The 13,415-nt window shown below is 50.6% G+C and overlaps 1 protein-coding gene across 1 annotated transcript; it reads left to right on the forward strand.

The window, feature by feature from the left end:
- The first annotated feature begins 12,439 nt into the window (after positions 1-12,439).
- Positions 12,440-13,207, forward strand: BHLHA9 (basic helix-loop-helix family member a9). Its single transcript, XM_075333169.1, has one exon. It carries the CDS (start codon positions 12,440-12,442, stop codon positions 13,205-13,207), a length of 768 nt encoding a protein of 255 aa, XP_075189284.1.
- The last annotated feature ends 208 nt before the right edge of the window (positions 13,208-13,415 follow it).

The raw sequence follows: 13,415 nt of genomic DNA on the forward strand, positions 1-13,415 counted from the left end.
CCCCCTAGGCCTCTACCTAATCCACCTGACATCCGGGAAGAGGGACCTATTGTCCCCGCTCCCCCGTTACCTCCCACTGACACTCCAGTACTGAGACGATCCAACCGCCGGCTGTGGTGGTGTCAGTCTGATTCTTGGACTCCCTGCCATGACTTGGAATGGGAACAGTGGGGACTGCAGCCGGTGTATCTCTAGCTAGCTGGGTTGGGTGCATGGCTGAAACGTGTTTTTCGCTATGACACTCTTCACACTTGACGATGGATTTACAGTCCTTGGCCATGTGCTCAAGTGATGCGCAGCATTTGAAACAGATTCCAAGCTCTGTGAGGACTTTCTTGCGCTCCTGTAGGGTTTTGGATCTAAACCCTCTGCACTTCTTCAGTGAGTGTGTTTTTTATGGATGGGACATTCTCGATTGAAAGACTTATATCGTGATGAGATGGTGTACGGTTTATCTGTGGGTGCTGCAGGTGATGGTAGCTCAGTCTTCCTAACACACAGTGTTCTTAATATCTCTGCGTTTGTGTATGGCACCTTCATACCTTGATGATGATGTTGTTGCAGCTGCCGAAGTGTTGAACTCTAGGAAATCGAGGCTGGGGTCGTTCCTCATCTGGGCCTGCTCGTCGATGAACCTGCAGAACTGAATAAATAGGGGAAAGGTGACGTCATGCACTCTTTGGTACCTTGAGACTGACGTTGCCCATTTCTCCTGCAGACTGTATGGCAGATTCACCACGATTGTGTTCACTCCATGGGCTGTATCCAGGTAGCACAGCCCAGACAGACGAGGGTCTCTTTTGGTGAGCTCCAGCTCCATGAGCAGATCACTTAGGTCTTGAAGCTTGTGGACTTCTTTAACCCCTTCAGCCCCCAGCCTGTTTTCACCTTAAAGACCCGGCCATTTTTTGCAATTTTGACCAGTGTCACTTTGACAGGTTATAACTCTGGAACACTTCAACGGATCCTGGCGATTCTGAGATTGTTTTTTCGTGACATATTGTACTTCATGTCAGTGGTAAATTTAGGCCGATATGTTTTGCGTTTATTTGTGAAAATTTCGGAAATTTGGCGAAAATTTTGAAAATTTTGCAATTTTCAAAATTTGAAATTTTATGCCCATAAATCTGAGAGATATGTCACACAAAAAAGTTACTAAATAACATTTCCCACATGTCTACTTTACACCAGCGCAATTTTTGAAAAAAAAAAAAATTCCGTTAGGAAGTTAGAAGGGTTCAAAGTTCATCACCAATTTCTCATTTTTCCAACAAAATTTACAAAAAAAAATTTTTTAGGTACCACATCACATTTGGAGTGATTTGAGAAACCTAGGCGACAGAAAATACCCAAAAGTGACCCAATTCTAAAATCTGCACCCCTCACTCTGCTCAAAACCACATCCAAGAAGTTTATTAACCCTTTAGGAGCTTCACAGCAACCAAAGCAATGTAGACAAAAAAATGAAAATTTTACTTTTTTAACACAAAAATGTTACTTTAGCCATAAAAATTAGTATTTTCACAAGGGTATCAGGAAAAATGCATCATAAAATGTATCGTGCATTTTCTCCTGAGTACGCAGATACCCCATATGTGGTGGAAATCAAATGTTTGGGCACACAGCAGGACTCGGAAGGCAAGGAGCGCCATTTGAATTTTTGAGTGCAAAATTAGCTGCACTCATTAGCGGACGCCATGTCGGGTTTGAAGACTCCCCGAGGTGCCTAAACAATGGAGCTCCCCCATAAGTGACCCCATTTTGGAAACTAGAGCCCTCAAATATTTTTTCTAGATGTTTGATGTGCACTTTGAACCCCTGGTGGCTTCACAGAAATTTATAACGTTGAGCCGTGAAAAGAAAAAAATTTTTTTTTACCACAAAACTGTTGCTTCAACCAGGTAGCTTTTTTTATCACAAGGGTATCAGGAAAAAATGCACCATAAAATGTATTGTGCATTTTCTCCTGAGTACGCAGATACCCCATATGTGGTGGAAATCAAATGTTTGGGCACACGGCAGGACTCGGAAGGCAAGGAGCGCCATTTGAATTTTTGAGTGCAAAATTAGCTGCACTCATTAGCGGACGCCATGTCGGGTTTGAAGACTCCCCGAGGTGCCTAAACAATGGAGCTCCCCCATAAGTTACCCCATTTTGGAAACTAGAGCCCTCAAATATTTTTTCTAGATGTTTTATGTGCACTTTGAACCCCTGGGGGCTTCACAGAAGTTTATAACGTTGAGCCGTGAAAAGAAAAAATTTTTTTTTTACCACAAAACTGTTGCTTCAACCAGGTAGCTTTTTTTATCACAAGGGTATCAGGAAAAAATGCACCATAAAATGTATTGTGCAATTTCTCCTGAGTACGACGATACCTCATATGTGGTGGAAATCAATTGTTTGGGCGTACGGCGGGGCTCAGAAGAGAAGGAGCGCCATTTCACAGTAAAATTGATTGGAATTATTAGCAGACGCCATGTTTCATTTGGAGACCCCCTGAGGTGCCTAAACAATGGAGCTCCCCCACATGTGATCCCATTTTGGAAACTAGACCCCCCCCCATACAAAAAAAATTAGTTTGGCGAAATAAAAAATACAGACATCAGTAGAAAAAAAAAAAAAAATGAGCGCCTGCCAAGACCAGTGCCAAACGTGAGAGCAATGCACGAGTCTCGCATCGCATCATCCACTGCAGTCTGGAAGCGAGCAACTGCGCTGGATAATGCGATGCGAGAGGGCGGGGCGGCAGATGAGAAAGGGCGCAGCGGATGGAGGAGCGGCAGAGGATGGGAAAGGGCGCAGCGGATGGATGATGGGAAATGGCGCAGCGGATGGATGGGAAATGGCGCAGCGGATGGAGGAGCGGCAGAGGATGGGGGGGGGGTGAGATGGGGATACCTACCTTACAGGATGGATCTAGGCAGCAGGATCACAGCAGACAGAAGAGGCAGCAGACAGAAGAGGCAGCAGATGAAGGAGGCAACAGATCGAGGAGGGTGAGAGGGGGCAGTAGATGGAAAATGGGAGAGAGCAGGCAGCAGATCGGGGAGGGGGGCAGAGTCTGATGGGAGAGAGAGATGGCACATGTAGGGGAAGGGAGGGGGGCTTGCAGCACATGTAGGGGGAGGGAGGGGGGCTTGCAGCACATGTAGGGGGAGGGAGGGGGGCTTGCAGCACATGTAGGGGGAGGGAGGGGGGCTTGCAGCACATGTAGGGGGAGGGTGGCTGGCTTGCAGCACATGTAGGGGGAGGGTGGCTTGCAGCACATGTGCTGCAAGCCAGCCACCCTCCCCCCACATGTGCTGCAAGCCAGCCACCCTCCCCCCCACATGTGCTGCAAGCCCCCCTCCCTCCCCCTACATGTGCTGCAAGCCCCCCTCCCTCCCCCTACATGTGCTGCAAGCCCCCCTCCCTCCCCCCACATGTGCTGCAAGCCCCCCTCCCTCCCCCCACATGTGCTGCAAGCCAGCCACCCTCCCCCCACATGTGCTGCAAGCCAGCCACCCTCCCCCCACGTGGGGGGAGGGTGGCTTGCAGCACATGGAGGGATAGGTGGTGTGGCGATGGAGAAGGGGCAGCCGATGAAGGAGGCGGCGGCCGCCGCCGATCGGGGGCAGCAGCGGCTGAAAAAGGTGGGTGCGACGGCGCCGGGACAGTGGCGAGCATGGCGGCGGGGACGGCGGTGGATCGGGAGCGGCGGCGGGGACGGCGGTGGATCGGGAGCGGCGGCGGGGACGGCGGTGGATCGGGAGCGGCGGCGGGGACGGCGGTGGATCGGGAGCATGGCGGCGGGGACGGCGGTGGATCGGGAGCGGCGGCGGAGACAGCGGTGCAGCGGGAGCATGGCGGCGGGGACGTCGGTGGATCGGGAGCGGCGGCGGAGACACCGGTGCAGCGGGAGCATGGCGGCGGGGACGTCGGTGGATCGGGAGCGGCGGCGGAGACAGCGGTGCAGCGGGAGCATGGCGGCGGGGACGGCGGTGGATCGGGAGCGGCGGCGGAGACAGCGGTGCAGCGGGAGCATGGCGGCGGGGACGGCGGTGCAGCGGGAGCATGGCGGCGGGGACGGCGGTGCAGCGGGAGCATGGCGGCGGGGACGGCGGTGCAGCGGGAGCATGGCGGCGGGGACGGCGGTGCAGCGGGAGCATGGCGGCGGGGACGGCGGTGGATCGGGAGCGGCGGCGGAGACAGCGGTGCAGCGGGAGCATGGCGGCGGGGACGGCGGTGGATCGGGAGCGGCGGCGGAGACAGCGGTGCAGCGGGAGCATGGCGGCGGGGACGGCGGTGGAGCGGGAGCATGGCGGCGGGGACGGCGGTGCAGCGGGAGCATGGCGGCGGGGACGGCGGTGGAGCGGGAGCATGGCGGCGGAGACAGCGGTGCATCGGGAGCATGGCGGCGGGGACAGCGGTGAAGCGGCAGCAGCGGCGGGGCGATCGGAGACAGCGGCGGGGACAGCGGTGAAGCGGGAGCAGCGGCGGGGCGATCGGAGACAGCGGCGGTGAAGCGGGAGCAGCGGCGGGGCGATCGGAGACAGCGGCGGTGAAGCGGGAGCAGCGGCGGGGCGATCGGAGACAGCGGCGGTGAAGCGGGAGCAGCGGCGGGGACAGGGGCGGGCGGCGGGGCGATCGGGGACAGGGGCGGGCGGCGGGGACAACAACTTACCGCTCTCCTCGGCTTCCAGGGACGGTCACAGGCCGCAGATCCACATTGATTGGAGAGAGCGGTCACAAGACCGGTCTCTCCAATCAGAGCTGGGGGCGGGTGAAGCATCGATCACCCAGCTCCAGCCAATGGCCAGTGCTACAGCAGCACTGATCAGGGCTGGATTTCAATGTTCCAGCCATTTTCAATGGCTGGAACATTACAGTGGCTGTAATTGGCTGAGCGGCGTTCGTCAGCCAATCACAGCCTCTGTAGGTTCGGGGAGGAGGCACCACCCCTCCTGACGTCAGGCAGAGGTCCCCTCCTTCCCGAATCCACCGTTTAAGTAAATAAATTTCACTCCCCGGGGCTCCGGGACCGCGATTTCGCCAGGACGTACTGAGTACGTCATGGGTCCTTTAGCACCATGTCACCATGACGTACTCAGTACGTCCAAGGTCGTTAAGGGGTTAAGGTTGATCTTTGCGATGTCCTGCAGTCTCTTGAATAGGGCTTTCTCTATTGCTTCTGCGCTGCCAAAAGTGCGTTCCAGTCTTTGCCATGCAGCAGCGAGACCTGCTTCTGCTTGTCCCACATAGACGGTTCTGAGGCTTTTGATACGGTTTGTAGAGCCTGGGCCCAACCACTTGATCATGAGGTCGAGCTACTGTTCTGCAGTTAAGTTGAGATTGGCGATGGCTACCTTGAAAGTTGCTTTCCAGGCCCTGTAGCTCTCTGCACGATCATCAAATTTCATGAGGCTAGTGTTGATTAGCTCTCTGCTCACCATAAACCTGGCAAACTCAGACAAATCTGATTTCTCACCACTTGTTGCCACGACGACTCGTGATGCCCCTGGGGCGTATGGGCTGCCTGGTGTGAATGGATGAGATGTTCCCAGGTAGATTGACATTACTGCAGGATTGAGCTGTGGTTTAGCCTCTGTAGATTCTGATGACCGTTGCTTGAGCTGTGGAAGTGGGTCAGGAAACACTTGGTTGCCGGCTTGCCGTGGTGACTGTGTTTGAGAGAGCACCTCTTGGTGACTGTTATTAATTTGCTTGAGTACTTTAGATGGTACTGGCACTGGTAGAGGTAAGTTGGATGTTTCGGTGTTGTCGGCTTGGACGGTACTGCAAACCGGGGTTGCTACAGGTAACTGATTCAGTACATAGTCTCTTGTGCGATCAACTGGATTGTCTGCTTCCAGTGGTGGCGAGTGAGCTGGATCAGGACCTTGGCTCAATGCTTGCTCAAGTAGTCTCACTTTAGCTAGTGCAACTTCCTCTTCCATCTTTGACCGAAGAATCTTTATCCGAGCCTCCGCTTCTGCCCTTTTGGCTTCTGCTTTTGCAAGGGCTTCTGCCCTTTTGGCTTCTGCTTTAGCGGCTTCTGCTTTTGCAAGGGCTTCTGCTTTAGCGGCTTCTGCTTTTGCAAAGGCTTCTGCTTGTGCCCTTTTGGCTTCTGCTTTTGCTCTTTTTGCTTCTTCCTCTACTTCTCTTTCTGTGAAGGAATGTCTTACCTTGGATTCTTCTGCTCTTATGCGGGCCTCTAGTATCCTGTCGCTCAGGGCTGAGCTTCTTGAGGATGAAGACCCGGATGACTGAGAGGAACGTCTAGATGAGGTGTGATCTGGTTTCTTGCTGGTGAGAGATACGGCGTTCGGCCTTGTCTATGGCATCTTGCACCTTGGCATCTCTTTCCTTGTCCACCTCTTCTGCCTTGCTCAGGTCTGAAAGAGCTTCATCAATTTTACAGTCTTTTAGAAAGGTAATGTACCTTGTTTGACAGTCTCTTGTATCTTTCCTGAGCTGTGTTCACCCGTTCCATAGCGGCTTGTAAGCATGCGGCATCGCCTGATGAGGATTCAAGTCTTGACATGTAATAGGTGACTCGTTCCCACTGTTCTTCCAGGTATTCACATAGCTCATCTTTCATAGTGTGATAGTTTTCAGTGGCCTTTATCGTGGGTTTGGAAGAGCGCTTCAGTCGGACAACTTGGTCTGCTGGAAGCGTGAGATCTGCCTCCTGGGTTTCATAATGGACAGTATCAGATTGTATTTGCTCTGTTTCAGCAGTGGGGAACTGTCCGAGGTCTTTTTCGGCCATTTTGATTTAAGGTGTACTGTCTCTTTAAGTAACTTGACTTTTGAATAGGGGTCCGAAAATCGTCGTGCAGCTCCCTAAGGACTCCCTGATGAAATTCCCAAGGTGTCTTTAGCAAAACTTGGGGTACACAGTCCAGCAATGTGCAGTAATGAGGTATAATGTACTGCAAGTCTATAGAAGGGGTATGGCAAGAGGGAAAAAGCAGGTGCATAAACTGTCCCATTACAATGCAAGCAGACTAGTGCACAAGGCTTGTTGCTAGGCAGCTTACAAGGGAAGTTACAGGGTTCTTAGGGATCTGTAGCCGGGGTATTGAGCTGTTAAGCAGTCTTCTGACTGTTCTGTCCCCACTTAAAGGTGATTGAAGGTGCGTAGTTGTGGGATGGCGTGAGAATCTTACCTTCATTTTCCAATAGGTGAGGCAGACATGACCAGAGCGCTTCAGATAGATGGATGAAACGTGCACACGCTGAGATGAATAACGGTGGTTTATTTCTCCATAAACATGCACAGTTACAGAGAACCGAGTCCTTGGTGTTGTGGTATTCTAGTGCTGTTGTTTCTGATGCCAGTAAGGTCAGAAGACTTTGCTTCTAGCAGCTCAAAAAAGGGGTGTGATTCTCATGATCTCTGGCTATGAACTGAACATGGATGCCAGGATGTGATGTAAAAGGAGCAGCAGACACTCCCATGGGCTGGACGAAAAGAAACAGAGGAGCCAAAAGGTCTGACCAGTAGATGGCAGCAGAAGACAAGCATAGAACAACATTAAATAACAGTAGTCATTACAGGTAACAGTTTTTAATAAAATAAGTAGGAACAGCACAATCATATGTTGCTGTATATTTATGTTGTTTTGAGCCGCGCCAAGTCTTCGGAGAGGGAATGCATATAAGTTCGACCAATAAATAAATAAATGCTATCCAGCATCTTAAGATGGAAAAGTTTACCAAAATTAATCCACCGATGCCGCCATCTATCCACCATATAGGGAAATCCCCTATAGAGTCAGTATGTGGTGAAGCATTACCCTCCATACACTTCTCCATTTGGAGACTGGTGAATTCTCTTCTCTTTCCACCGTCACACATTACATAATTATCAGGTAATCATCGGCCCCCAGTGTCTATACTGGATGTGGCCAGTCATTCTGTGGGCACAGAGGCCTAGAAAAGCCGCACTGTGGTTTCCACATTAGTTTTACATGTTGGATAAACCTTTTACTAATCCTGTGTGTCTCTTTCCAGGTCAGTCTCTTTCCCAGTCTGTCTCCCTGTCTCTTTTGTCTGTGTCTTTTCCTTTCTGTCTCTTTCCCTGTCTGCCTGTCTCTGTCTGTCTCTTTCCTTGTCTGTCTCTATTTCTCTGTCTCTTTCCCCATCTGTCTCTATCAAGGTCTGTGTCTTTCCCCATCTATCTTTGTCAGTCTCTCTGGCTGTCTTCTCCTTCCCTGTCTGCCTGTCTCTGTCCCTGTCTGCATGTCTGTCTGTCTCTTTTCCCATCTGTCTCTTTCCAGGTCTGTCTCTTTCCAGGTCTGTCTCTTTCCAGGTCTGTCTCTTTTGCCATCTGTCTCTGTCTGTCTCTTTCACCGTCTGTCTCTGTCTGTCTCTTTCACCATCTGTGTCTGTCTGTCTCTTTCACCGTCTGTCTCTGTCTCTTTCACCGTCTGTGTCTGTCTCTTTCACCGTCTGTGTCTGTCTCTTTCACCATCTGTCTCTCTGTCTGTCTCTCTGTCTGTCTCTCTGTTTGTCTCTCTGTTTGTCTCTCTGTTTGTCTGTCTCTATCCATCTCCCCACAGACATTTTATTACCTCACATATAAGCTTCTTATACTATGAATGTTTTTTGTTCCTATAGCAACCAATCACAGCTCCTACTAAAAACCTGTAGTTCCAGGCTCCATTTACATTAATGGAGGCATGTTTTTTGGAGAGTAACTGTAAAGTGCGGGGTTAAATTTTCCTCTCAAAACTTAGTCTATGACATTCCCTGGGTCACATGAGGTGTCTGTGCAAAATTTTGTGATTGTAAATGCGACGGTGCGGATACACTTTTCGTTTCACTTTTTCCCCTATTATGTAGATGGGGCAAAATTGATTGGTAAATTGGAACGCGCGGGGTTAAAATATTGCCTCACAACATAGCCTATGACGCTCTCAGAGTCCAGACATGTGAATGTGCAAACTTTTGTGGCTGTAGCTGCGACGGTGCAGATGCCAATCCCGGACATACATACATACAAATGTGACACTCTGGACTAGCCAGGTTGTCACAGGTAGTCCCACACACACATATACCATACTATGAAGAAAAAGACATGGATCGCACATTCCAAAAATACAATAATCTAAAGCCGCTAGGCAAAAAATTAAATAGAACATGAGGTTCTTTTGTTACCATTCTGATCAGATTGTATTAAGCCCACTGCCACGTCACGGCAAACCTCTTGAGTGGGTCCCTAACCTGACCTTTTTGTGTGGCACAGTGCACTGACCACCGCCGCAGCGACAAAGCGCCAGCAGGGCGGGCGACCCGGTGCCTCACAGCACCCATGCTGCAAGGCAAAGCCCCCAAGGCTCCAGGCCGCGCCGCCCCACCGACACCACACCACCACAACAGCAGCCACCACACAGCACCAGCACACAGTGAGAGGAGCTGTGCACTCACCTCCCACTGGCTCCCATATGTGAACTGGGAGCAAAAAGAAGGCTGACCCCTCTTGCAGTCTCCTGCTAATTAAAATCACCTGTGCCAAATGGGGAGAGTGCAGATCCAATCAAAAAAAGAGGGGGATAGACTGATATAAATACCATACTATGAAGAAAAAGACATGGATCGCACATCCCAAAAATACAATGATCTAAAGCCGCTAGGCAAAAAATTAAATAGAACATGAGGTTCTTTTGTTACCATTCTGATCAGATTGTATTAAGCCCACTGCCACGTCACGGCAAACCTCTTGAGTGGGTCCCTAACCTGACCTTTTTGTGTGGCACCGTGCACTGACCACCGCCGCAGCGACAAAGCGCCAGCGGCTAGCGGCTTTAGATCATTGTATTTTTGGGATGTGCGATCCATGTCTTTTTCTTCATAGTATGGTATTTATATCAGTCTATCCCCCTCTTTTTTTGCTTGGATCTGCACTCTCCCCATTTGGCACAGGTGATTTTAATCAGCAGGAGACTGCAAGAGGGGTCAGCCTTCTTTTTGCTCCCAGTTCACATATGGGAGCCAGTGGGAGGTGAGTGCACAGCTCCTCTCACTGTGTGCTGGTGCTGTGTGGTGGCTGCTGTTGTGGTGGTGTGGTGTCAGTGGGGCGGCGCGGCCTGGAGCCTTGGGGGCTTTGCCTTGCAGCATGGGTGCTGTGAGGCACCAGGTCGCCCGCCCTGCTGGCGCTTTGTCGCTGCGGCGGTGGTCAGTGCACGGTGCCACACAAAAAGGTCAGGTTAGGGACCCACTGAAGAGGTTTGCCGTGACGTGGCAGTGGGCTTAATACAATCTGATCAGAATGGTAACAAAAGAACCTCATGTTCTATTTAATTTTTTGCCTAGCGGCTTTAGATAATTGTATTTTTGGGATATGCGATCCATGTCTTTTTCTTCATAGTCCCACACACACACCCCCCCCCCCATCCCTTAGTAAGGTGACAGCAGCCAAACTACAAAACCTTTTTCACCTTCCACCGGGTTTGATGTTCACACCAGGGGGCGGAGCCAGGCGGTTGGCTCCGCCCACTGAGGAGTTCACAGGCCCGGAGGCAGGAAAAACAGTAGTCTAGTCTAGCCTAGTCTTGACAGTGGAGTGGAGTGAAGTTCAAGGGCAGACCTGTGCCTAGGCCTGCCATAGTTTACAACAGGTGTCTGGCTTGGAGCCCAGTCACCTCTGGCAAGGAGGCAGACGGTGGTGGCTGCCTGCAGGAGCTGGGATTACAGCCGGTGGAACCGTAGGGACCGGGGACGGGCGGTGGCCCGCCGGTACCGAACCGGGGAACCGATTGGAAACCGGAGCACCAGGAGGGGTACTCAGACCCAGTACGAGGCCCAGAAATGACCGGGCTGAGTCAAATCAACTGATTGAGGACTGGACTTAAGGACCTATCCCACCTAAGACCCGACTGAAGACAACAGCCCAACCATTAGGGTAACGCCACCGCCCAGGCATAGAGACCCGAGGGGCCAGCATTTGCGGGCAAAGAGGGCTCTCCCGGCACATACCAAGCCGGGGACCTATCCCACCTAAGACCCGACTGAAGACAACAGCCCAACCATTAGGGTAACGCCACCGCCCAGGCATAGAGACCCGAGGGGCCAGCATTTGCGGGCAAAGAGGGCTCTCCCGGCACATACCAAGCCGGGGAGCGGACTACCATTGCTCAGGCATAGGAGTCGGCGTTTTCTACATAAGTAAGGTGCAGGAGAAAGGCGGAAACCACCAACCTCATAAGGGGAAAACTGCAGCCGGCTGCGGGCACCGTTCACCATCTTGTTTGGTTTACCAGAGACTCCAGTGTGTTTGTAATATTGAATACAACAGTGCCTTCGGGCCGCGCACCGCGCCGCACCGACACGTCAGTACCATCCATTCCCCCACCTCAGCACCTCCCTCGGGCCCCCGGGACCATCATCCCCCTACCCACGGAGGGGTCAACACCAAGCTGCGCAACACCGTTCCCGGGAGCCTAGTCAATGGCAGCGGTGGTGTCCATCCATTCACCACAACCCGTGGGTGGCGTTACAAACTCAAATCCCCCTACAAACAACCGCGGCTCTGGCCGTGGACCTCCCCACCGAAGTCCCTACGCGTAACGCCAACCCCCCTTTCAGAGCGACGTGACCCCTGGGTCCGTGAGGAGCTCGAGCCACCCACCGACGTGCACGGATCCGAGTGGCTCGTCATCCGGCCAAACCCCGGGGCGGTACACATACACACACACACACACACACTTTTAGCTTTATATATTAGATATATACGAGTATAAACTGCACAGCGCTACTTTTCCTGTCCTGTATACTGGGCATAATTCTTAGTATCTGTATTAACTTGTATGTATACACAGCACAGTACCACTTTTCCTGTCCTGTACCACAGACTTTTCCACTATAGGTCAAACAGCAATAATCTGTCATTTTGTCACGCGCTTTAATATTACATTATGACCATAAAATAATCAATGAATATTAGGTCTTTTATTTTTTAACTGGTTCATACTTAAGAATACTTTCAACTCAAAAGGTGACAATTGCATTTCATGCATGTATTAGCGGCCCCTCTGGCAGTACAAGTTTGAAGGTGATCAGCTAGAATAGATTAAGAGGAAAGACCTGTAATTTGTAGTAAAAGGAGAACTATGTATGCTGTGTAATTTGGCGGATCAGTATGTCAGAGTACTTACTACAGGCATTTGCATGCTTTCTATGATCTTTTTTTTGTTAAAGCTATCAAACCCTGCCCTGTCTACCTGGAGGCAGGTAATAAAACAAAGATACTAGTTACCTGTTAGTGTCTTACGAGGTATAATAAAACAAGAAGGCAAGTTACACTTAAGAAATAGGCCGCCCTTCAGGGTGTGACTTTGAGAAGGAGTGGAAGGACTAAAGTTGTCATCTTAACATCTTTAAAAGCTGAGGAAAGACGAGAAAAATCCAAGGAAAAGCAATCTCATCTCTGAGCTGGAGTGGAAGACAGCTGCAATGAGCCTCATTGAGTCAGACTACTCCGACGATGAGCAAGAGATAGAAGATGATTCTAATGAGAGTGGGGAGCAGTCTCTACAAAAACTGCAAACGCAAGAGAGTGAGAGCGAAGTAGAAGACACCAAACCAAAGAAGAGGACCAGGCCAGTGAGGTCAAAGGCTAGACGGGTAGCAGCTAATGTCAGAGAACGAAAGAGGATCCTGGACTACAATCAGGCCTTCAATGCTTTACGGCTGGCTCTTAAACATGACTTGAGTGGAAAAAGACTATCTAAGATAGCAACTCTAAAAAGAGCAATCAACAGGATTTCTACTCTCTCCATGTTCCTACATTCAAGTCCTGAGCCGAAATGGACTTGCAACCACACAGATTGCCATCTTCAACATGAAAGGCACAGACAGCCAGAAATCAATGATGGAAGTCCTCAAGCCTACATAACACCACCTCAGTCTCATCAAGACGTACACTCAGAGCTTAGCTATGGGGAGGCTCCACATCTCCAGCAATGTCACTCTCCTTACTATACTAGACCTTCACCTGAGACTAATTATCTACAATGCCAATATGGAAGCCCAACGGAGGACATTTCAATGCCAAGCTCTCCTTACTCTTACTATCCACATGGTGGCTACAGCATTGGAGTAAGAGGCACCTGCTTCCCTCATCAGATGAACAATAGTTCGGACCATTCTTCTGGACCATTTGCATGGCAGGTTGGTTTCTTACAAGGATCCGGCTACCAACATTCCCTCTCCATGCACTAAGAGACACGTACAAAAACTGTCCGACACAGACACTGAGATCTCTGGGAAATAGACTGACGTATAATATTTATCCAAGCACGATGGTAACGTGAACTTGTTAAACTTGTCGTTTGCATCATGTATTATATTTTCATGAATTTTTGAACTGTTTAATATATTTTCTTTCTGTTTATTGTATCTGATAAAATAGGCTGCTAGTCAAATTTGT

This window comes from Anomaloglossus baeobatrachus, chromosome 2 (genome assembly GCF_048569485.1).
Source record: "Anomaloglossus baeobatrachus isolate aAnoBae1 chromosome 2, aAnoBae1.hap1, whole genome shotgun sequence".
NCBI classification, from domain to species: domain Eukaryota; kingdom Metazoa; phylum Chordata; class Amphibia; order Anura; family Aromobatidae; genus Anomaloglossus; species Anomaloglossus baeobatrachus.